Source organism: Balaenoptera musculus, chromosome 3 (genome assembly GCF_009873245.2).
Source record: "Balaenoptera musculus isolate JJ_BM4_2016_0621 chromosome 3, mBalMus1.pri.v3, whole genome shotgun sequence".
Classification (NCBI taxonomy): domain Eukaryota; kingdom Metazoa; phylum Chordata; class Mammalia; order Artiodactyla; family Balaenopteridae; genus Balaenoptera; species Balaenoptera musculus.
In genome coordinates, this window is record NC_045787.1 from 166,969,986 (window position 1) to 166,993,397 (window position 23,412).

At 54.9% G+C, this 23,412-nt stretch overlaps 3 protein-coding genes across 9 annotated transcripts in view; 1 reads left to right on the top strand and 2 right to left on the bottom strand.

The window, feature by feature from the left end:
* Positions 1 to 958: 958 nt before the first annotated feature.
* On the bottom strand, positions 959 to 5,880 carry HSD11B1L (hydroxysteroid 11-beta dehydrogenase 1 like). Of its 6 annotated transcripts, none has more exons than XM_036845876.1 (8): positions 5,602 to 5,880; positions 3,958 to 4,076; positions 3,744 to 3,874; positions 2,993 to 3,104; positions 2,520 to 2,611; positions 2,124 to 2,217; positions 1,830 to 1,995; positions 959 to 1,728 (listed from the first exon to the last, which is right to left on the bottom strand). In XM_036845876.1, the coding sequence occupies exons 2-8, from the start codon at positions 4,028 to 4,030 to the stop codon at positions 1,533 to 1,535; spliced, it is 864 nt and encodes a 287-aa protein (XP_036701771.1). In that variant the 5' UTR covers positions 4,031 to 4,076; positions 5,602 to 5,880; the 3' UTR covers positions 959 to 1,532. The 6 variants fall into 6 exon arrangements, with proteins under 6 accessions (XP_036701771.1, XP_036701775.1, XP_036701770.1 ...); XM_036845875.1 differs by having other exon boundaries at positions 1,358 to 1,728; positions 2,124 to 2,292; XM_036845877.1 differs by lacking the exon at positions 2,993 to 3,104 and having other exon boundaries at positions 1,358 to 1,728; positions 2,124 to 2,292; positions 2,520 to 2,668; positions 3,744 to 3,870.
* An 84-nt stretch (positions 5,881 to 5,964) lies between these two features.
* On the top strand, positions 5,965 to 8,022 carry MICOS13 (mitochondrial contact site and cristae organizing system subunit 13). The gene is made up of 4 exons (XM_036845881.1): positions 5,965 to 6,392; positions 7,090 to 7,267; positions 7,466 to 7,511; positions 7,798 to 8,022. The coding sequence occupies exons 1-4, from the start codon at positions 6,364 to 6,366 to the stop codon at positions 7,893 to 7,895; spliced, it is 351 nt and encodes a 116-aa protein (XP_036701776.1). The 5' UTR covers positions 5,965 to 6,363; the 3' UTR covers positions 7,896 to 8,022.
* A 3,971-nt stretch (positions 8,023 to 11,993) lies between these two features.
* Positions 11,994 to 23,412, bottom strand: part of SAFB (scaffold attachment factor B) — a 34,207-nt gene continuing 22,788 nt past the window's right edge. The window contains exons 10-21 of one of the 2 annotated variants that reach the window (XM_036846685.1): positions 22,489 to 22,638; positions 22,329 to 22,411; positions 21,875 to 22,014; positions 21,630 to 21,718; positions 19,934 to 20,040; positions 17,759 to 18,046; positions 16,469 to 16,606; positions 15,981 to 16,023; positions 13,309 to 13,427; positions 12,908 to 13,008; positions 12,462 to 12,528; positions 11,994 to 12,292 (exon numbers count right to left, since the gene is read on the bottom strand). In XM_036846685.1, the coding sequence (XP_036702580.1) occupies positions 12,175 to 12,292; positions 12,462 to 12,528; positions 12,908 to 13,008; positions 13,309 to 13,427; positions 15,981 to 16,023; positions 16,469 to 16,606; positions 17,759 to 18,046; positions 19,934 to 20,040; positions 21,630 to 21,718; positions 21,875 to 22,014; positions 22,329 to 22,411; positions 22,489 to 22,638 (1,443 nt within the window). In that variant the 3' untranslated portion in view covers positions 11,994 to 12,174. Of the gene's footprint in view, positions 12,293 to 12,461; positions 12,529 to 12,907; positions 13,015 to 13,308; positions 13,428 to 15,980; positions 16,024 to 16,468; positions 16,607 to 17,758; positions 18,047 to 19,933; positions 20,041 to 21,629; positions 21,719 to 21,874; positions 22,015 to 22,328; positions 22,412 to 22,488; positions 22,639 to 23,412 lie in introns of both variants that reach the window. The other variant, XM_036846684.1, reaches the window with a different exon arrangement.

Sequence of the window (23,412 nt, forward strand, 5' to 3'; positions counted from 1 at the left end):
AGCTAAGGAAAGCGTTGTGATATAGTGCCCCCTGGTGGCATTTGATATAACTTGATGTAATTTTAGGTGCAGGGATAGGAGGCGTGGTGGGAACAAAAAACTTTTTTTTTCTGGTTTTTATCTTTCAATACTATTTATTTCCAAGAGACAGTATCAATTTGAGGCTGGTCTGTTTGGAGTTAGCCCTTGGAACACCTGCTAATCTTGGAGCCTTGGACAGCCAACAGGAGCTAGTTTTTTTTTTAAAAAACATCTTTATTGTAGTATAGTTGCTTTACATTGTTGTTAGTTTCTGCTGTATAACAAAGAGAATCAGCTATACTTAAATCCCCATATCCCCTCCCTCTTGCGTCTCCCTCCCACCCTCCCTATCCAACCCGTAGCTAGCTGTTTATAACATTGTTTCATTCTTCAAAACATTGTTTTGTTTTTATAACATTGCTTTCATTTAGTTTTTATCTTTACAGTTGCTTTTTCTTTCTGCAAGCACTGCTGGTTTACCATTTTAAGGAAAGTGTCGATTTTTAATTCATTAATCTAAATACCAGTGATGTGCAGATGCAGCCCACACGTTGCCTTAAAGAGGGACAGTCTGGTGTCAGAATCCCAGCTTCTACCTCTGACTTCCCATCTAAGTTTCCTCATCTATAAAATGGTAACAATGGTAGCACTGACCTCTGGTTGTGAAGATGTCATGAATGTCAAGTGCATAGCGCCTGATGCAGGTTATCATTATCGGTGCACAAACCATGTTCTTCGTGCTGCAAATATAGCCTTTGGCCCACAATCGGTTACACTTCCTTCCATCCCTGACTTCCTGGATGACGTCCACCTGTCTCTCAGCCTCCGTTTCTCCACCTGTGAAATGAAGGTGAGAGTTCTGGCACCAATACACACGTCCCTCTTCACCTCCTGCCACCAGCAAATTGGAAGGACCAAGGAGTCTGAACAACAGATGTGCAAGGGAAAGATTTTTATTATCAAATGGGAGGCTGGATCCAGCCCAGAACACATTCTTTTCCTCTTCCCCCTCCTCAGACCCCACCATCAACTCGACAGCTTCGAGGGCTCCTGTGCTCGGGAAAAGGGTTGGGGGACGCTCCGAGGCTTAGTGAGTGTAAAGAACAAATTAGGGACGCAGTGGTTTCAGGTCGCAAATAGAGAGGGTTCCAAGGGTGGCTCAGTGGTGTTGTGACCTGCTTGATGTGGCCAGGGCCCTGGGGCAAGTCACATAGCCTCTCTGAGCCTCAGTTTGTTCATCTGCAAAATGGAAGCAGCAATCATATCATCAATGACAGCTGAGAAGACTGAGGTAATTGCCTTCCAAGTCCCTGACAAGATGCCGGGCACACCCCGAGTTCTGACTGTTTTCAGGTGCTGGTAGTTTTTCTCAGGTTTACTTTTCTGTCTTGATGACTTTCTTTTGGCCCTTGGCCACCCGCTCAGAGGTGTCTCGGTGTGTGTCCAGGCTCCAGGACGATTGGCTGGAGGATCTTTTTCTGGGAAGACGAAGGGGCATTAAGCCCAGGGGCTCAGGCAGCAGCGGGGGTCGTGATGTTGAGCTCCTGGCGGATGAACCAGGCCCTTGGCTGTGGCATCCAGCCGCGAAGCAGGCAGAGCAGATGGAAGCGCCACGGGTAGAAGACGCCGGAGGCACGCGTGGCGCCGCCACGAATCACGGCCAGGGCTGCCTTGGGCCCTGGGGCCGCCTTGGCCCTCGTGACGCCCCTGGGGACAGGAGGGTGCGGTGGGGACTGTGGCTACGGCTGAGCGGCCCCCCACACCTCCTCCCCGCTCAGCCTGGCCCCGGCTCGCGTTCTAGGCCTCACCTGACTCCCTCGGCGGCCGAGGCGCGATCCCGGAGGCCCAGGACGCACATGGTGATGGCGACGTGCACGTCCTGCACGTCCAGCTCCCGCCGGAGAGAGCCGAAGAAGCTATTCAGCGCGAACTTGGCCGCCGAGTAGGGGCTGGAGAAGGACGTGGGCACGCGGCCTGAGGGCGCGGGAGGGCAGCGGCTGAGCGGCCACACGCCGCTGCTCCTCCGGGAAGCCTTCCTGCCCGCTCCAGGCTCGTCCCCATCGGCCCGTGGCTTCCCCACTCCACGCCCCGCGTACACGCACCTAGCAACGAGGACACCACCACCAGGGAGCCCTTGCTGTCAGTTAGACTCGGCAGCGCCAACGAAGTCAGTTGCACGTAACTCAGGAAGTTCACCTGGAGGTGGCGACTGCGAGTCACCGGGCGGAGGAGGAACCGAAGGCCAGAAGGGGCAGGGGCGGAGCCTAGAGCCTGGGGGCGGGGCCTTGGTATGTAGGGTCGGGGCTCTAGGACTGGGGCGGAGTTCCGAATGGAAGAGGGGGAACACCAGCCCGGGGCGGAGCCAAGGTCAAGAGGGCGGAGCCTAGAACCCGGAAAGTTGGGGTTTGGAGCTGGGAGGGGCAGGGCCCGAGAGGGGAATGGTGAGAGGGTGGAGTCTGGCGGGAGGGCGGAGCTGGGGCTGCAGGTGGGCGGAGCACCTGCATGAGCCAGCGTGTTGCCTGGGCGCTGCGGGCCCGCGTGCCTGCTGGGGCGGCGCCGAGGTGGTTCAGCACCAGGTAGTCCAGCCCTCCTGGCCCGGAGACTCCCATCAGCCCGGAGCTGTCCTTGAGGCTCCGCCCCCCGCGCCCTATGAGACACCACCCATAGCCCTGCCCCCTGAACTAGCGATGCTCCGGCCAGAGCACTGACACGATGAGCTCTGACCCAGGTAGCGCCCCAATTAAGATCAAAGAGACCCCGCCCTACTCCCTAACCAGGCTTCATCCCTGATCTAATGAGGCCCGGTCCAGAGTTCCACCCACTGGATGCCATGAGGCGCCACCCCTAGCCTTGCCCCCGGACCCATAAATCTCCGCCCTCAGACGGCCGTTACTACCACACCCCCGCCCCAATTTGGGTCGTGCCCCTAAGGCCTAGGCCAAGGTCCCAGACTCCAGGCCCCGCCCCTCACCCAGCTTGTCCAGCGCAAACTGCACCACGCGCTCGGGCACCTCAGGGGAGGCCATGTCCGCAGCGATGTAGAAGACCTTGGGAGCGCCCAGCTTCCGGCAGTTCCCTACCACCTGGGGGGGCCAGAGCTGCCCGTGGGCCCCTCCACCCCAGCTGGCCCCCCTCCACCTACCGGCCCTAAAGAGGCCCCAGCCTGAAGCCCCCTCCCCTGCTATGAGCCTCAGGTTCCATTCAACATCATGCCCGAAGCTTTACCACTGGGGTAGCAAACTGGCAGCCCATGGGCCAGAATAGGGGACATTTTGCTTGTTCAACCATCAACATTTAAAACGCAGATTTCAAATAAATCTTGAGATTTCTGGCCTCTTGAAATTTTGGAAGGTTTATCCCCAAGAGCTGTACATTTCCTTGAAACAACACTGGGCTGTTGCTAAGTGTCTACCCAACCCACTTTTGAACTTGAGAACCCTAGCTATCCACACAGCCTTTGGTTACTATCAATACTCCTATTTAGTGAGGAACAGTCCTTGCTTTACAACTGTCTTACTGATTCAACCCCACATCGCAACCCAGGAGAAGGTCCTTTTATTGTCTCTGATTTACAAATGAGGAAACTAAGCCTCAGAGAGATTAAGTGATTTACCCAAGGCCACAAAGGAAGCCTGAATGCTTGCAGGGATTCAAACCCAGGCCCTGTTCCCTTCCCTGCCCGCCCCCCCCCCACCAATTAAACCTGAGATGGAGTGTCTCACCTTCTGCAGGAGAGCCTCGGTGTGGGCAGTGAGCACCAGGTGGGAGCCCAGGCGCGCGTAGTGATATGCCAGCTCCTCCCCGACGCCCACACTGGCTCCAGTCAGCAGCACACGGGCTCCCTGGAGGCTGGCTGGCAGCGAGCAGGGGTGGTCAGCTTGGGGGATGGACAGGACAGCCAGAACGTTCCTCCCACCCCCACCCCCAGGCACTCACCTGGGTCAAAGTTGTCATCCCAATAATAGGCAAAGAACAGGGCTCCCAGCCCCGCGAGGAGCAGCACCTTCATGGCCCTCCTTGGGCCTGCAGCGGGAGAGAGGGTGGCCGGCACAGGCCTGGCCCACAGTCGCACCCCAGTCACACCCATTTCCCCAACGGCGTCTTTGTTCGAAGAACCAGTGGTGATGCCCCTGGCCCTGCCCCCTCTTCTCCATCTCCATAGCCACCACCTGGTCCAGGTCATCATCTAGCTCACCTGAACCACTGCAGCAATCTTCTTCCCCTACTGAAAACCCTGCCCATTTCACTTAGAACAAAAGCCTTGGTGACCAAAAAGGCTCTGCTTGGACCAGCCCCTCTTGCTCACTCTGCTTTGCCACACCAGCCTCTTCACTGTTCATTGGAACCAGCCAGTCACCATCCTGCCTCAGGGCATTTGCATTGGCTGTTTCCTCTACGAGGAATGCTCTTCCCAAATACAACCCAATGGCTTGCTCTTTTCTTTCAAGTCTCCACCGCAAAAATCACCTCCTCAGAGGGCACTTCCCTGGCCTCCTTCTCTAAAGCACCTCTGTTCCTGGTCCCCTTCCCCCCTTACCTGCAGAACTTTTCTCCTTCTCAGCACTTGTCATCCCCTGAAATCATCTTGATGATTTGTTACCTGTTCAGGATCCCTCTCTCCCCTTAGGCTCAGCTCCATGAGGGCAGAGAGGAAATGGAAACCTGCTTCTGTTTTGCTCCCTTTTGGATCTTCCGTGCCCTGAACTGCCAGACATGCAGTAGGTACTCAATAGATAGACTGACCCAGAGTGATATGAGGAATGTGGGAGGTGAGAGGTGGGGGAGCCCAGAAAGATAAGTCTGTCTGGAGACACCCAGAAGGAATCGGACACTCAGGACTGACTTGGAGATGGAGGTGCCAGTGTCATCAGGGTTAAGATGTGATTTCACCTGGGGGAGCCGATTTACTTGTTCCAGGGAGGTGAAAGATATAAACAGGCCAGGTGATTAAAGTTCACGGGGTCATGGATCTCCCCTGAAAAGGGCACAAGCCCATCACATCTTAGGGTTTCTATCCTCTGAACTGCATGGGGCAAAGAGGAAAGGCCATAGGGATCTTTGTCCAAAAACACCTGGGATGTCCCTTCCTGCTCCAAACCCTCCCAGGGCTCACCACTGCCCCAGATGGAGACCACACCCCCCACCTCAGCCCACAAGACCCAGCAGGTCTGGCCTCGGCCCTCTGTCCGTCCTCATCTTCCCCACTTCCTATCCATGAATCTATCAGTTCTCAGAAAAGTGAACTCCTCGCCCTAACCCAGTCACGCCAGCGTCCCCTCAGCAGGGAACACCCTCCCACCTCTCCCCACTTCCAGGGAAAGCCCTGAAGCCCCACAGCTCAACACTCTCCTCAAACTGGCCCTGACCATAGCTGCCCCGCAGGGGTTGGCTGGCAAGCTGGGTGGGTGAGTGGGCGGATAGATGAATGGACGGATGAAGCAGCCAGGCTCTGATGGGGGAGGAAAGGAGGAAACCCGATCCTCGCAGAACCCACCGGCCCCCTGACCTCGCCGGGCCTCAGTTTCCCCTCTGGACAAAGGGAGCGTGCGACTCACTGCACGCTCCCAACCGCGAACTCACCCACTCAGGCCTCAGTTTCTCCCGCTGTCCAGCGGGGCTGGGGTCCGGGCCTGGGAGCCACGCGCGCGCCCCTCTGCCCTCTCTTCACCGCTGCATCCGCCAGGCTCCGACCGCGCCCCCTCCCGCAGGGTCTGAGTCACGTGACTCCGAGCCCACCTCCTCGGGGGGAGGGATTATACTGTGGGGACTCCGCGCCCAGGCGTTGCCGGGCAACAGCCTCCCGCCTAGCTTTCCTCTGGCCTCAACCCCTGACCTGATCACGTGACTAAAGGCCCGCCTCTCTCGTACAAATCAGCCCTCGTGTTGCCGTGACAACCGGCTTCCAGGCACTCTCTTCCTCTGCCTGGGCCCTTAGTCCCCCGCGCCGGCGCGGGTGGATCTCCCAGGCTCCGACATCTTGTGGGTCCTCCTCAGGCCCCACTCATGACACCCAATTCCTCTTTCCCTCACGTCACCAGGGCCGTGCCGCGCCCGACTGCATTTCCCAGGAGGCTTGGCGGCTAGACGAGCCGTCCGGCGCCTCACGTGACTTGCCGACTACTTTTCCCAGACAGCTTTGCGGCGGCCGGGCCCTGAGGGCTAAGCTTCGCACAATTGTTTTGCAGTGGGACCGCAACCCCTTTCTGTTGTCTCGGTGCCGAGACTCCGACTCCCGGAGGCCTTTGCGGCTGACAAGAGACTACGCCTCCCAGAGGCCTCTGCGACGCCGCGACCGGAAGTGGCGGGAAAGCCGAGTGTCCTTGTGCGCGGAGCGGAGCGGTCATGGTACCCCGAGTGTGGTCGCTGATGAGGTTCGTGGGGCCACCAGGAGGGCCTCAAGCCCCCGAGAATGTTCCCTTTTGCGAGTACCCTCCATATGGTTTGCTCCCGATCGGCTTTTCGCCGCCCGTAGCGTCAGGTCTCCCGTGTCTGTCCAGACAGGGTGGAGCTTCTCGCTCTCCTCCCGCTTCCTAGCGAGGCCGTGCCTTTCCCACTCTGTACCCGAGATCCCTCCGAGCCTCAGCTGCCTGCTCTGTAATATGGGAGTGCCGCACGCGTTTGTTGGGAGGTTAATGCGCACCCAGAGCTGCGTATGACAGACAGGAAATGACCAGGGACACTTAGAAAACCCCCGCGGGTTCCTCGCGGAGCATCCCTCGGGGCTGGAAGGTAGAAGGTGGTTAGGAGTCTTAAGTCTTCACTGTTCCCTGCCCTCTGCGGGATCTTGAGTGACACTGTTCCTCTCCAGGCTTCAGTTTACCAGTTAAATGGAGCTGAGTATCCCTGCACGCCTTAAATTAAGTGCTGTGGGTCAGGCACGCCTCTGGGCTCCCAAAATGCCCTGTGCTTCCCGCATTAGCTGCCTGGCTTCAGGTGTGTCACTCTTTGGACTGTGGGCACGCCCCTCCCCCTAGGGGTCTAACCCTCACCCCCATACCCGCGGGCCTCGACCCGGGAGGTGGCCAGCAGAATCTGCCGAGCTGCTGTGGTTCCTTTCTCTGCCTGCAGGTTCCTCATCAAGGGCAGTGTGGCTGGGGGCGCTGTCTACCTTGTGTACGACCAGGAGCTGCTGGGGCCCAGCGACAAGAGCCAGGCGGTTCTTCAGAAAGCTGAGGAGGTGGTCCCCACCGCCGTGTACCAGTTCAGCCAGTACATGTGCGAGCAGACAGGCCTGAAGATACCCCAGGTACTCGGAGCTGGGATTGAGGCTACGGCTCGGCGGGAGCAGGGGTGTCAGCTCAGGGGTGGCCTTTGATCCCCGGTCCCTCCAGCCCTGCTTGGCTTTCTCCACACTGGGGCGTGTGCTGTTCTCCCTGCCTGTGAGGGAGGCGCGGGCTGCCAGGGCTTCCCCTTTCACCAGCCCCTTCTTCCCCTCTCTTCCCAGCTCCCAGCTCCTCCAAAGTTTAACATCCGCGAGTCCTGGAATTCAGGTAGGCCTTGGTCCGTCTGCTTGCAGGAGAGTGGCCCCAGATACTTCCCACCTCTCTTCCTGGCCATGCCTTTCCATCACTCTCCTTCCTGCTCTGTGTGCACCTGCTGCCCCCCCCAACCCCCGCCGCTGCCCCCAATGGATCTGAAAGAGAAAAGGGAGTGGAGATTCCAGGGAGGTGGGAGCAATGTGTGGCCTCCACCTGTTTCCCTGCGTGGAATTGACAGAGCCTGAAGTGGTGCCTCTAAAACTCTCCACTGAAGGTGCTGGGCCCTCCTTCCCCACAGGCATCAGCACGGTGATGTCCGCTCTGTCCGTGGCCCCCTCCAAGGCCTGGGAGTACTCCAAGGAGGGCTGGGAATACCTGAAGGAGCGAACCAAGTAGCCTGTCAAGAGGAAGCTGCCTGCCCCAGGCGGGAATAGGGGCTGGGGCGCCATGGACGCCAGACTGGGACCCCACTCTTAGGGCAGCTCTCAGCCTTGCCGGCCCAATAAAGGACTTGGAAGTGTTCCCCGATCCGTGTGCTGGCCCCCGGGGCGTGGGCTTCTGGCTTCTGGGGGCTCTTCAGGGCCTGACCTTGACCGAAGGCCAAGGTTCACCTCTTTGTATCTGGGCCCTGCCCACTGGTGGGCCCTCGACCTCGTATGGTGAGTGGGAGCAGACCATTGCCCCGGGGCTCAGGGCCCATCCAGGTCTGGGGTCTTCTCAGTCCTTGGAAGCCTGAGCACAGGGTGGGGCAATCTGGGGGTAAGGGCTGGTCTACACAGCCGGGAGCCCCCAGAGCCACTGATTCTCTGTCCTGCTCGGCTCACTGATCTGCCCGCCTAGTCTAGTCCCCACCCTCCTGCCCTCACCTGGTTTCCACTCTCATTCCACCCTCTCCCCACAACCTGGGGATTCCTGGGGAGCACAGACCTGGCGGTCATGGCCGTGCAGGGGGTCTCCCTGGCCCACAAGGGCCCTGTCTTCCAGACGTTCCGGGCTCCCCTGGGAAGCCTTCTCTGACACCTGCTGGGTCAGCTGCCTGGTGACCTAAATGTCTCTCCGTCCAGCTGGAGCTCTGGGGAGGGTGGGCCCTTGAGATGCTCCCTGTGAGGTCCCCAGCACCCAGTCACAGAGCATCCCACCATGGTGACGGCAGGAGGAAACCTCTGCCCCAGACAGGGTAGGAGGTGGGCTTGGGTGGGAGCCAATGACTGGCCCAGGAAGCTACCCTGGGAACAGGGAGCAGGCCTGGGTAATGGTGCCCTGAGCTGGCACAGGATCCTCTGTTCCCAGGAGTTCTGGAGTTCATGTCAGTTGGTTTAGGGGATAGAGCTCACCCAGGGACATGACTCAGGAGAGGACAGCACTGTTACAGATGAGGCAAGCAGAGACCAGAGGCTGGGGCATTTCCCAGGCTCACCTGGGAGTAGAAGCCAGCACGCGTCCATCCATCCATCTGGCCAGGGAGGAGTGGGGAAGGGCAGGGTGCTCGGGGAGGGAAAGCCCTGAGTGACCTGTGCCACCCTGGTCTCCAGGAATGGTCTCCAGGTGGGGTCTCTCATGTCCTGTGTGTCACCTGAAAGCCACCTGGGCCCCTGTGGAGGTGGGAGCGGGTCTATGATGAGGGTGGGATGGGTGGGGCCTGGGGCCATCCCTGATCCTCTGCCGCCCAGGAGGGAGCTGGTGCTGGCCATTTCGGAGGCGGAGGGCACATCCTGGGTTCAAGGACAAGCCCTGTGAGCTGTCCCAGCCTGACTCTCCGTCCACAGAGCCCTTCCAGCAGCCTCGTGGGCCCATTTTTTACAGATGGAGAAACTTTCACTGCCAGGTTCCCTCTGTCTGCCAAGAGACCTGGATTTCAGCCCACTGAGACCCATGTTGGACGTGTAGACTTCCAACCATGTCACCCAACAGACTCATTCCCGGCTTTGAATACAGGAGGGGTTTGTGCTCAGGGCGCAGGGAGCTGGGGTGGTGCCACGTGCTCCACGAGGCTCCCTGAAGCCTCACGACCCTCCTATTGTTATCACCATTTTACGGGGAGGAGGAGCCTTGGCAGGTCTCCCCCTCTATTAGCAGCCAATACTGGCCCAGAAAAGCACACAGGAAAGGAAGCCAGTCTTTGTAGGAGGTCGAGGAGCTGCCCTGGGGACATGCTCAGCACCCCTGGCTCCCCTGCAGCTCTGTGAACTTGACAATGGAGTTATTCTTCCATCGGCTTTAGGCGCGTGCACGCGTGTGTGTGTGTGTGCTTTCTAGGACTGAACCCAGGCCGTGGTGGCCACAGTCACTGGCCCAGGGTTGGCCATGGGCTCTGCTTGACCCCATGGCTTTCCCACTGTCCACAAAGACCAAGCTGACAGCCTGGAGACCAGTGCTGCTCTTGCCTCTGTGTCCCCTCATCCAGTCAGACCCCTATTACTCTCCATCCACTTGTATTTGTTGCCAGTGATCACCTCCCTGCTGGCCCCGCCTCTGGGCCTGCCCCCTCCATCTGTTCCCTGAGACCATGTCTGATGACGTCACTCCCCTGTTCAAACACCTGCAGCTCCCCTTGCCCTCCCTGTGAGCCCAGACTCCTCAGAGGGGCCCTGCCTCCCCTCAGTCCTTCTTGGACATGCCAGCGGCCCTCAGTTCCCAGAACACAGCTGGCTTTCCCGCCAGCTTTTGCCCACAACTTTGCAGCCCCTCACTAGGCCATCCTTCCTCCTGGCTGACCTGTGTTCATCCTGCCCCCAGCTGAGACGCCCCCTCATTTGGGAAGCCTCCCCTGTCCCCTTCCACGAGTGCCCTCTCTGGGCTTCCTCAGTGCCCCGTGGGTGCCCCATCACAGCGCCCAACACCTTGGGGCAGATTTCCACAGCTTGGCATCGCTGATATCGGGAAGGATAAATCTGTGTTGGGGCCACCCCAGGGACGGGGTGTTGAGCAGCACCCCTGCCTCCAACCCCCAAAACGCCAGCGGCGCCTCCTTACCCACCATGTATGACGACCGCAAATGTCTCCTGGTGCTGGCAGTTGTCTTCGCGGGACAGAATCACCTCGTGGTTGGACATCCAACATGGGTCTCAGTGGGCTGAAATCCAGGTGTGGGCATGGCCGGTTCCTTCTGGACACTGGGAAGAATCCGTTTCCTGCCTTCCCCAGCTTCTGGAGGCCACTGTGATCCTTGGCTGGCGTCCCTTCCTCTGTCCTCAAAGCCAGCAGTGCGGTCTTCCACTGTCGTGTCCCCAACTTGCCCTTCTCCCTCCCTATTTCCCTTACAAGGGCCCTTCTGGTAACTGGACCCACCTAGGTAACCCCAGATACTCTCCCATGTGAAGGTTCTTAATTTAATCCTGTCCGCAGGTCCCTCTTGCCACGTGCGGTATAAGCTTGCAAGGATTAGGATTGCAGGATGTGCCTGGCCTGGTGGAGGAGATGTATTCAGCCAACAGGTGGAAAGGCCTGGTCCTGTGTCTGTCTTCCCTTGTCTGTGGGCCCTGGGGGGACAGGGGCCCGGTCAGCCTTGGTTGTTGGTACATCTCAGCCAGGGCCAGACCCTACTTGAGTGTGAGACGGGAGCCAAGAGGCAGGCCTCTGAGCACTATTCCCCTAATAGGGGGGGCCTGCCCCCAGCCCCATCCATACAGACCCAGGGCCCCTAGAGACAAGGAACACAGCTGACCTGGGGAGGTGGCACTGTCCCACCCGGCCATCCCTCGAGTCCAGGCAGCACTTGAACCCTGAACACACCTGCACCTTATGTGGGGTGAGGACCCCCCCCAACCCCGACTCCTCTGTCCTGGCAACTCTCCTTCCACTCCGGCCCCTGCCACTCCCCGAGGTGGACTTCATCACCTTGTGGACTTCATCACCTGGTGTCCAACAGCTCTTCTGCTCCTCTCACGGCACACGTGGTCATCTCTCCTCCCCACCAGGATGCAATCCCACTCACGAGGTCCCTAGAGGAGTCAGATTCAGAGACAGAAAGTAGGTGGTGGGGGCCAGGGGGCTGGGGACTGAGTGTGTGATGGGGACAGAGTTTTAGTTTGGGAAGAAAGAAAAATTCTGGAGATGGACGGTGAGGATGGTTGTATGACGCTGAGAATGTACATAATGCCACTGAACTCTACCCTTAAATGGTTAAAATGGTCAATTTCATGTTACGTGTATTTTACCACACAAAACCCACAAAACAGCCTGTTCAGCAAGGGTGTCATACATGGAGGCAAAATGTGGACGATTCGAACAAACATCCGAGGTATGTCACAAGGCCCCCGAGGACGGACAGACGGCTGAGACACATGACCCAGACGGTCCTATGAACTCCGGGCCCGTGCTCACGCAGGCTGGAAGGTGTGTGCTGCTGGCAAAGTGCTTCTGGAAAACCCAACAGTCCCCGAAAGCTGCCCCTTTCCATCCTCCTTCCTTGAAGGAAGAGCTGTGGCTTAGCACTTATAAATATAATTTAATTTTACTTAAAGACGTGAAAATAAAAAGACACGACGCTTTAAATAAAGGGTACGTGAACAGAAACACATTTATTACAAAAAACCAAAAAAACCAAAAAACAAATTCACATTGTATTGAGCTACAATATGGCAGCAGATAAAAAAAATTATTGTACACAGTTTAAGGGAACTCTTAACAGAACATATTCTTGTTGCCACGTGACGTAACACAGGAGCCCAAGCACTTAGTAGCGGCGAGTGAAGCGGGCGTCATTGGGTCGGCTCCCCCGGTTCTGGCCCCCGAAGCCGCCGCGAGGGATCACGTGGCCCCGAGAGGCCCCCCCGGGGGCAAAGCTGCCGCGCCTGAAACAAAGGTAAATTCTTTTTATTTTTCACTCAGTGGGCTCTGCCCTGTGCCCATGCTCTCTGGGGCCTCCTTCCTTTTAGCAGCAGTGACACCCGCCCAAGCACACGGCACCTTCACCGAGGCGAGCCCACAAGCAAAGACGAGACCGGTGACAATGGGCCTTACCCCGACATGCCTCCCCGGTTCATCATGTGACCTGGCCCGGAGTGACCAGACATACTTCTCTCGCCGCCTGGAAAACAAGGAACACTTTTCACACAGCGCCTCCAGGCACAGGACGTCGAGTTCAGAGGACACAGGGCTCAGACAACTCCAGTCCCTTTCTTGAGCCACAGGTCCGTGGAGGATGTGTGAGCACACGGATTGCACACACCCACTCTGCTTGCTAAGTCACGGTGAAGAGGAGCTACAGCACCCGTGGCACCCCTCCTGTGCCAGACCTCACCCACTCACCCACCCAGGCCGTAAGGAGCAAGGCCACACGCTAGGGAGAGCAGAGAAAGCTGCTCCCGCCCTCACGAGCAGTGCCCGATGTAGAGCAGGGGCAACCCCAGCTGCCCGGATGCTTCTCCACCGAGACAGATGCGCCTTGGCCAAGTGCCAGTGCTCACCTTGCCACCTCCTATGGTCCCTGTCCATCATGCCTCCGTCAGCAGCGCCCTGCCACGCACGGTCATCCTCCATTCTTCGGCTGTGGTCCCCCCACTCACGTCTGCCCCTTGGAGAAAGACATCTCTGATTTGGATTGCCCCCACCTCTGCCCTCCAGGAGAGCAACGGCACTGGGTTTGGGAGGGTGCGTTTAGCACTTTGTGACCCCAGCCCTTTGAGCAACGGGGGCTGCGGGGGAATGGAAGTGGCACTCAGAGAGCTCAGAGGCAGCCTGGGCCGTGGCGAGTGCGCTGGGCCCGCACTCAGCTTATGCCCAAGACCAGGGGTCCTCGGCCGGACACACCAATCCTGCCAGCTGGGTGAGAGGCCCCGACGGGCACCATGGGACGTGAGACACAAACCTGGGGGGAGGAGGCAGCCCCCGGCCCTCGCTCATCCTCTTGTCAGAGCTGTATCCGCCCCACCCATCACGGGAATCCCGTCCGTGGCGCTCTGGTCCTCCGTGGCGTTCAGGGTAATGCTGGACGTTAAAGGGTCAAAACGAAAGAAGGCCTCAGTACAACCCTGGATCCCAGGGCCTTTGGGGCAACAAGTTAATAATGACGAGGACAATAACTCAGACAGGAGTCCTTGAAGGCCCGAGACAGTGCCGGCAGGCGTTCTGTACGCTGTCTGGGGCCACACAGGACCTTTCAGCTGGCACAACACAGCCGCACCCCCGATGTCTGCTCAAGGCCTGGGGAGGAGCAGTGCTCATGGAGCCCAAGACCAAATTAGGTTCTCCCTAATCAGAAGGCAGAGATTCAGGCACCAATGGACAGAAGCGTGCTGGGGCTGAGCGACTGCCCCACACCAGCAACGGACCACGCTGTGCCAGGTGCCTGTGCTCAGAATATAATCAGGGAGCCACCAGAGCAGAAGAGCCACCAGGGATCCTTTGACATGATTCACTGCAGGGCCTGGCATCCTGTCCTACTTTGTCCAGACACGACTCCTTGGCAGCCCAGCGGCTTGCTCAGCGGCATGGCCACGTGAACTGCTCGGCCGGCACAGACCCCAGGAAGATGAAAGAGGACACCTCACACTCTAGCCCCTTTCCCTTCACCCCGAGCCCGTCCCTGCCGGCTGCAAGAAGGTCCAGGCTGACTTTCACGGAGCTGGCGAGGTGGCTCTGGCTCCACAGCCCTGTTCTCTTGTTGTTCCACAAACCCAATCTGTGGCTTTGGGGCTTTTGCCCCAGGACTATGGTCTAACTGAGAAGGAAGGAGAAAGGCGTCCTGGTAACGAAGCCCCTTCGGGTCCCGCCCCAGCGGCCCTGTCCCCGTCTGCATCCACGGGAATCTCCTGGGCCAGGGCAGGTACACGGTGGCTCCACATGGGAGCCCTGACTTCGTGGCCCTCGGAGCCCTGGGCAGCACCGCCGCCTGCTCCCCCCGGCCGCTCGTCCCCAAATGTGTACCCACACCGCACAAGAAAAGGGGGTCAATCTTACAAGATGGACAAAACAGAACATTGTTCCTTCAAGGGGCAAAATCACAAGCCAATGTGTCCAGGAAAGTCAGTGCTGGCAAATGTAACAAGGGATCTCAAACGGGATTCTGGAAGCAGTTCTATGAACAACCTTCAAGGTGCACTGACTTTAAAAAAATTATAGCTCATGCTTTACACAGCTTCATTTAATTTTGGACATTTGAGAATGACCTTTTATCAATAGCTTTCTGAAGACTAATTGGACAGAGAAACATTTAAAGGATGGAAGTTCATCTCAGCAAGACCTAGTTCTTTAAAGCCCATTCCCATCTCTCCCTGGTGTTTTAAAATTTAACCAACATTCTCCTGTCTAACAACCCACCCACCCACGGACCAGTTCAACAAGGCCCTGAGGCCTGTGCTGGTTTTCCCTTTCTGTGTCGGATGTCACCATTTGCCGTTCGGGGCAGCAGTTGTGTCTTACTTGTGATTATGGACGTGAGAACACAAACACTCCTTTCGGTCAGGAGAGCACTATCTAATCAGATGAGAATAGCTCTCCACGATCAAGAGCAACACGGCAGGACTGGGCAAACACTTGCCGCAGACACGTTATGTCATCTCATTTAACCCCCCACTCCACCCCACCCTCCCTCCCCTCCTTTCACAGCTGGAGAAACAGGCTCAGCAGAAGTGGTGGCACCGCGATGTGACCCTGGTCCTGATTCCGGAGCCTGGACATTTAACCACTGTGCTTAACGTCTCCACCAAAGGAAACCCATGACACTAGGGGTATATTTAGCTGCATGGGAGATTTATGCCTGGGAGCAGAGAAACAGGAATCACGTGAGGGTCATGGAATTGCTCCTGAGGTGGCAGCGAACTCCTCAGATGCAGTCAAGGAGCTTAGCCATTCCCAGCCATGTTCTCAGGCATGGAGGGAGGATAGGACTGAACGTCGGTGCTGGAGTCAGGGAGGAGACCGACCCACGGGGCAGCGATTCTGCCAGAACGATGCCCTGACCACAACTTTCCCTCATCCCTCTGATTCTCCAAGGAAACCCACTAAAAAGTCAAGGCTCTTTGGGGAAGTTCTCAATCTAAATGTAAGATAGGAAAAAAGGAGAAAACTGAGCTTGTTTTCTAATGTGTTCATCCTGCAAAGAGAAAACGCGTGGGCCTGACTCAGTTGCTTCCCGAGGCTCAGCGGGGGCGTGCTGACCCTGCGACCATTGACACTCCAGGTGCACTGGGCTCCGTGACACGAGGCATCGCGTCTAGTCAGCGCTGTGGGTCACAAGGCACTTCCCAACAGAGCCTGCCAGACTCATGCAAGGCTCTCCAGCACTTTAGTACCGGTGTAGTCACTAAGGTGTATGGAACCTTAGGGTCAAAGCCAAACAAGGCTTCAGAATACTTGTTTGAACTTTGGGCCAGCACAAAGCACAAGCTATTCACATGGTCATCCCACAAAACGCTGCAGGTGCCGCACTCCCTTACTCGTTCTTCCTCTAACTCAGGTGGAGGAGGAAGAAGGCACGGAAAGGGAAGAGAACCAACTGTACAGGGAAAACCGTGGCTACAATCACAGCTTCTGACTTACCTGTCCTTCTCTTTCTCCCATGATTGACCTTGAACCTTCTCTCCTGAAAAAACCAATTTAAATGAAAGCATAAGGAGAAAGATAGGTCGGTTAAGTCCCCGAATGGAAAACATTTCCACTTGAACCCAGGTAATTCACATACACTCTGCTGGTTCAAGTGGGCTGGCTACTTAGAAGCCTAGAGCCTAGAAGGGCCACTCGAGCTCTTTGTCATTAAGAATGAACCAGGACAGGGACTTCCCTGGCGGTCCAGTGGTTAAGACTTCGCCTTCCAATGAAGGGGCCTAGGGTTTTGATCCTTGGTCGGGAAGCTAAGAAAGATCCCATGGCTCGGGGCCGAAAAACGAAAACATAAAACAGAAGCAATATTGTAACAAATTCAATAAAGATTTAAAAAATGGTCCACATTAAAAAGAAAAGAAAAGAAAAGAAAAGAATGAACCAGGACAAAGAAAACATGCATCAAGCAGGCAGGGTCAGTGGCTGACCTGTCGACCGAGTGGTCAGGGTAGCGGCCCCGGTCCCTGTGGTCAAAGTCGTGGAAGCGGTCCTGGCGGTTGAAGTCAGAATGGTAACGCTCATCCAGGGCAGCCCGCTTAGCTTCTGGCCAGTAAGCATCATCTCGCCTAGGAAAGGAAGCAAGAAAGAGGATGTGCATCTCCCCCTCCAAATAATTACCTTTGTGGAAGCTGGTAAACTTGACCCTCCCACTGCCCCTATCACTTCACAGAACGAGAAGGAACTTTATCATTAGAGTCCACACGAGCTGAGAGTGCCTGGAGGGGTGACGTGGGATGTGACTGAAGGGCTCCATTCTCTCTTACCCCACATGCCCCTTGTCCCCCACAGAAAAGCTCCGGTCTCCCTATAGGAGGGGATCAGTGAAGTGGGTGTCAGCAGATCCCCTCTGGGAATCTCTCACGGCCATGAGGGTCGGCCAGTCTACCAGGACAATTAGTACACTGCTGTCCTTCTATCCCGATGCAGACTTGACCCAGCAGACACCAAGTGGGGAGGACTTTCAGTAGCACTTGAAATGTACTGGTTCAAAACCATTTCTGACCATAACAGACTCTCCCCTCAGTATCTTGTAAAATGCATAAAAAGTCCTAAGACACCTTAAAGGCCCTTTACAGAAGTCTCAATGTTATATTACACAGGGACCTCTCTAACCCATGCCAGTAGAAAGAAGATTAAAACAAAGGAACAAACACACACCACCAGGCAGTCTCCCCCAAGACACCATGCATGTGGAAAAGCTCTGATAGGATCAATGCTAGGATTATCACCCCAGACTCCTGACAGCAAGATCCGAAACAGGCCTTTCACTGGTGATTAGCATTTTAGTATTCGTATGGCACATCAGCATGTCTGGGGAATTAAAAGCGATCTCATTAACAGAATGAACCAACACAAATTACTGCAATGATTACAAAACCTGGAAGGTGCCCAGAAGGAGGTGCTGGCCGCGTGCCCAGCCCGATGTGTTATGTGCTGCTCTGGGTGTCTGATCTCCTTCCTGGGGGAGGAGGCAGTGGTCTGTGCTGGGACCTGAACCTAATGATTTAATAAGCACCTCTTTATCCAACCATTTCTCCACCGATCTCAAACTATCTCAGGTTCCCAGATGAAGTACAGAATACCAAATTTGACTGTAACAAGTACTTGTGCTTCCTTTTAAGTAAAAATCGTGTGTTAACAGGACTCTGGGGACCACGGCACAATTCTAAACGCCAGGGGCCACCTCAGGGGCGGTGGCTAGGAGTGGCGTGGCTTACCGCCCGTCGTCGTAGGGCCTCCGCACGGCGGGCCGCCGCTCCTGCTCATACCGCAGCTCCTGTTGGCGCCGCAGCTCCTCGCGCTCGTGGTGGATGCGCTCCTGCTCGCGCCTGCGCTCGTGTTCCACGCGCATGCGCTCGCGCTCCAGCCGCTCGCGCTCCAGCCGCTCCCGCTCCAGGCGATGTCTGTGGAAAGCCAGCCTCTCGCGGGCGATGAGCAGCCGCTTGCGCTCCTCCCGCTCCAGCTGCGCCTGCATGCACTGCTCTCGCTCACTGCGCTCGCGCACCCTGGAGGCAAACAGCAGAGGCTGCAAGGGCCCAGGAGCCGCAGCAGCGCCCAGTACCGAGGGCCTCTCCCAGCAGGGGGAGCTATGGATGGAGCCACGGCTCCGCCCCCGGGTGGGATGGGGGCCCTAGAGCTGCAGATACATTTAGCAACAAGCAAGGGCCACTGGGTGGTGGACGCAGCCCGGCTGTGCAGGACCCCGCCAAGGCTGAGGGCACTGACAGCCCTGCTTTTGCAGGTGATACTGATGGTGCCCAGCGCGCTTCCCTCCAGTCTCCGTGTACAGCTGCCAGGTTGTCTCCTGTCCATCCTCTGCTCTGTGCTTAGACACATAATCATACCAGCAGAAATGTCTAATCTCGCCTTACTTTGTGTCTGCGTCTTAGAAAAAAATGGCTGCAGCTTCCTTGCTTTCAGGCACCATGTCCTAGACCTCGTGCGCCCCCACCTCTACAGATGTACGCATGCTTCTGGGAAGGAGCCCATGGAGTGAGAGGCCACAGTGCACATGACCACTCGCAGACCTCGTGGGCCTTCTGGTTGTTCCCAGCCTCAGGGAAATGGCCACCCCGCCCCATTTTCTTAGCACAGGTTCCTCTCGGGCAGGTTGGGGGAAGTGGCATCGCTGGGTCTGGAACACCAGCATTCAGAAGCCCATGCTACCTCGGGACCGCTCTCCAGGCTGCTGTGCCCCCCGGAGAGGTCACTCCCACCACTACAAGCATCTGTCTCCCCCAACTGTAATCCAGATCAAATTAACGGATGGAAAACCAGTCTCACTGCCGTTTTCACCTGCATGTCCCTGATGCCTGGTGAGGCTGAACGACGTTTCATGTTTCATGACCATATGTACGCAGCCCCTTCTGTCCATCTTCTATCGGGTTATTTTTTATCTACTACAAAACACCTTTACTACCATCTGTCACACATCTTTGCACCTTCTCTTTGGTCTTTCATTGTACAGAAGAGAAATTTTAACTTAGTCTACCTCTCCTTTATAAAATTTCAGTCCTTTCAAAAGCTCAAACTCATAAATATATTTACTTTTGCATTACACGGATAACTAATTTTTATGTTTATGTTCAGCCAGCAGTTTATGTTGACAATTTGTAGTGATGTGAGCCAGAGATCCAAAGGACTGTCCAAAGGCACAGCCAAGTGACCTGAAGCCATTCTGGGGTGAGCCCGTCCTTTTCTCACTAGTGGGAAACATCACTTTTATCATGTTAAATTCCCACACGCACATGGGTCAGTTCTACTCATTTGCTAATTACTTCACCAAAGCCTCACTTTTTCTTTGCCCACTGCCTTTCCCTTTTCAGCAGAAAGTTCTGTACAGCGTACTACAGAAAACAGTGCTCCTGCCCCCTTTCTCAGTCTCATTCTGCTAGCCTTTTTACTAATGGTTCTTATTTTTTAAACTACAGTTTAAATTTTTTTCTTGACAGGAAACTTTAACTGTCACTCAACGTGATTGACAACATTTCTGTTTAGTTTTTAAAAATTATGAGGACCTTGTCTTGGGCTTATTTAAGGACGAGGACCTCTCAGCTCTCTCATTGGTCTGTCCCACTCTTTTTCCCTATTCACAGCTTCTGGAGCAAATTTGGTATGTTCTGTTAACTAGCACTACTGTCCCAGGAAAGCATTCCATCTCCCTGCCTTTGCTACCTCCCAGAATCTTCAAAATATCTGCCTGAGAAAACAGTTTGAAAAAAGTCACAGAAGAAAGCCAGTGCACAGGAAGTCTGTGAACTAAAAGCCAAAGGAGCAGAGGTTTAAAGCAATATTCCACCCACAGGGGACTCGGAAAATACCCTCCCAGGACAGAGTTACCACCAGTCAACGGCAACACCCAAACCAGCCCACATTCCTGGATTCTGACTCACCTGCGGGACTCTGAGTCTCGTGACTTCCTCGACTCTTTGACTTTATCAAAGGACACAACAGACCGCTTCTCCCTGCTGGCTGATTTGCGATCCTGGCTCTTGGAAACCTGGTTCACCAAGAAACATTGAAAAGTTAAGGTAGAAACAACAACAGGAGAATTAGGTGTGTCCAGGTCCAAGCATCCAAGATCAGAAGTGAAGATTAACGTTTAACGAAACAATCAGATAACAAAGCCTTCTCTCCTAAGAAACTTCATGTTTGCTTATCGTAATTCAGAGTCACCGACTGTCATTACCATTTAATGCTAAAATATGACTCATCGAGTACTTTCACTAGTCAAAATGGAAATGAGTATCTTACCAGAAACTTTTTGTAAGATAAAAAAGTATTTTTTTTTCACTTTGTCTTTTGCGTCCAAAACACATTCTTTAATATTAAACATGCGGCGATGCCCAATTGAGGCTATTTCTGGTATGTTTGAGGATTCCTTATTTGTGCCGACTGCATTATTTTTTGAGATCTACCCGCCTCAGCCCTCAAATTCACACTTCCAATTTGCCATTCTACATCATTTATTATAAAGTAAGGGGAAAACGCTCTAACACAGTAAAATATTTGCACAAACACAGGCAGACTGAAATGTCATAATAGAAATGTCAGCTTGCAACTGGTCCACAACATTCAAAAGCTTAAACGGTTTATCTTCTGGGCAGCACAGGTTAACATGGCAGGCCTGAGGCTGGTGTTAGAGAACTTGGCATTCAGAGTGTCCCTAGTCAAGAGTTAACTGGCAAAGGTGGTTCACTGTGCCCAGACCATGCAAATGATGGTTTGTGCTGAAAACCTGCTCTCCTTCGGTACTTGCCTGGAGAGGGGACTACGTGACCAGCCCCAGTAAAAACCCTGGGAGCTGAGGCTCCAACGGGCTTCCCTGGGCAGAAGTATCACCCTCAAGCGGCTGCACTGTCCCTGTTGCGGGAGCCAACACGGGAGGGAGAACACAAAGGAGCAGGCAGGGTCCCCTCCAGACTCCCCCCACCTGTCTTTCCCCGCCTGCCCGGCTGTGTATCCTCTCTGCATCACTGAAGCCAATCTTGACCGTGACTACAACTATGTGCCGAGTCCAGGGGGCCCCCCAGTGGATCTCAGAATGTGGGTAGCCTTGGGGACCTGGACCCACATCCATCAAAGTTGTAAGCCTGTCAAAAGTTGAACGTATGAATATCAACAGCTACCCATGACCCCAGTGGCAGGCAGAGTGAAGTGGTAAGAACCTAAGACTGGCACTTTGTGGATTCCATGTTCTGTGGAGTATCTGCAAGGAGTCAGAGTATGGACTGGCTGTAAAGGCGGGCCGGAAGGCTGCCTGGGTCACACGGGGGTTTGGGAATGCACAATGGAGAGCTGCTCAAACTTCCAGGCTGGCAAGGAAAATGGACTACTGTACCCTGATTCAGGCAAACAAAGCCAACCACTCCCATAATTGAATTTGAAAATTAGTTATAAAAAACCAAAAAGCAACAATTCTTATCATACAAACTACGAAGCAAAGCTTATAAACTTTCCCATTTTTGAAGTTCAAAACAACCTACATTTTGGAAAGGCTGACAACTTTTCTCAAGCTCAAGAATCCCCTAAAACACACATAGGAATGTCAGAGGAAATAAATACCCCAGGTGGGAAAGGAACACTCACTCTGTCCTTGGATCCTGATGTTTTGACACTGATAACAGGTACACCTTTAGATTTATCCATCACCACGGTCCGCTCAGTTCCTCGACTTCCTACAGGAAGAAAGGAGCAAGATAAGAAGCGGCACCTCCAAATGAGGAACAACACTCAACTCCATAGAAAACAAATGTAGTTTTGTGTTGCCAACTAACCACACCAGCCAGGAACAGAACACAAGGTGAAATCTCCCATACCCATCGGTCAGCTACCTGATTTTGTGGTTCGAGATCGTTCTGAAGGGCCAGGTTTCTGATCATCCTGATCTTTGCTCTTTTCTCCACTTCCATCTTCACCCTTTTTAGCATCATCTTTTCTGTCGGGCTTCTCTTCTCTCTTAATGTTTGCAGATCTAAAAATAACACCCCAGACACAAGTGGGTGAGAAGAGATATTGAGGGAAAAAGCCAGCGACGATGACAGGACTCTCGCCATGAGCACCAAGTGATGAGGAGGCTGCCTCTAAGGCATCAACAGGATGGCGAACAAGGAGCCTGGAGAGGGACTGGAGTCATCTCCCAGGACTGGGGGTGAAACTGTCCTCAACGAATGCAGAAAAGTAAAGGGGGCGAGGGCCTCACAGCCTTCCCCATCCGTGGAAAACGTGAAGGACGTGAAATGAAGAAAAGGGTCACCTTGGCCACAATCCCCTCGGGAAGAGTAATACCTGTCAGCATTGCTAGACTTCTCTTTTTTCCCCTCCCCTTCTCTTTTGTCAGAAGTTTTCTTCCCAGCAGGTTCATTTTTTGCCTGAAAAAGAGAATCAGGTGGAAGTATTACCTTATTTCCTAACATGGTCACATCCCGGGAAGAAAATAGCCCCTTACTTTTTCCACTGAGATCATCTTCCCGTGGAGCTCTGTTTTGTGCAGGTGGTTAATGCATTTTGTGGCCTCTTCTGCTGTGGACATTGTAACAAAGCCGTAGCAGCGAGCTCCAGGACTCCGGGCATTGGTCACAACCTTGGCGCCCACCACCTTGAAGGAAAGCACACAAATATGGCTTGGACACGAAGCCCCCCCCCAGACCCCGACACTGCGGTCCACGCTGCTTCCCTCTGACCCACCCCACGTCCTGCTCCCCACCGCCCCCCACCAGAGACACTGAGAGCAGGTGGACGACAAGTAGCAGGTAAAGGCTGGGGAGGGTAACGCTACTGTCTGGCTGCTCCGACTCCATCCTGCCTGTTCCTCTAGGGCACCAGGATGACAGCGTGGAGGAGAAAGTGAAGCAGAAGGCAGAGTCCTGCCAGCATGCCGGTAACACTATGTAAAATTTGTAAAGAAATGTTTCTGAACATGCAGTCATCTACGTGGCCAGTGAAGTAGGAAGACACATCTACAGAAGGAGAGCGACAGGACAGGTTTATAAAGAGCGCTCTGTAATGCAGAGCCCATCCTACTACTAACAAAACAAAATTCAAGGAGATGTTTCAGGCACTACAGATACATCCTTATATGCTATTTAACTCTCCCAACCTCAGTAAGCTGAAGTTAGGGACAGCCTTTTACGGCAGAAGGCACCACGGCTCAAGAGAGGTCCCAGCGGAACCAGTGGCCATGGCCGGTATTCATTCTCATTGTGCCACGTGGAGCCTTACCCCCAAAGGAAGGTTTCAGAGTGGTTTGGTCCCTTATTCGAGCCAGCAATGAACCCAAGACACTGCAGGCTCCAGGCTGACACTTCCCTGCTGAGAGCAGCCATCTGCTTTGAGGGCCAAAGCAGAATCAAGAAAAGGGTCCCACCTTGTA

Coding starts and splice junctions, on each gene's coding strand:
- HSD11B1L (XM_036845875.1), bottom strand. CDS start 4,030: ATGAAGGTGCTGCTCCTCGCGGGGCTGGGAGCCCTGTTCTTTGCCTAT. Junction 2,293..2,519: donor CAACACGCTGGCTCATGCAG/GTGCTCCGCCCA, acceptor CCCCGCCCCCAG/GCTCTAGGCTCCGCCCCTGC. Junction 1,996..2,123: donor GGTGGTGTCCTCGTTGCTAG/GTGCGTGTACGC, acceptor CCGCGCCCTCAG/GCCGCGTGCCCACGTCCTTC.
- MICOS13 (XM_036845881.1), top strand. CDS start 6,364: ATGGTACCCCGAGTGTGGTCGCTGATGAG. Junction 6,393..7,089: donor CGAGTGTGGTCGCTGATGAG/GTTCGTGGGGCC, acceptor CTCTGCCTGCAG/GTTCCTCATCAAGGGCAGTG. Junction 7,512..7,797: donor CCGCGAGTCCTGGAATTCAG/GTAGGCCTTGGT, acceptor CCTTCCCCACAG/GCATCAGCACGGTGATGTCC.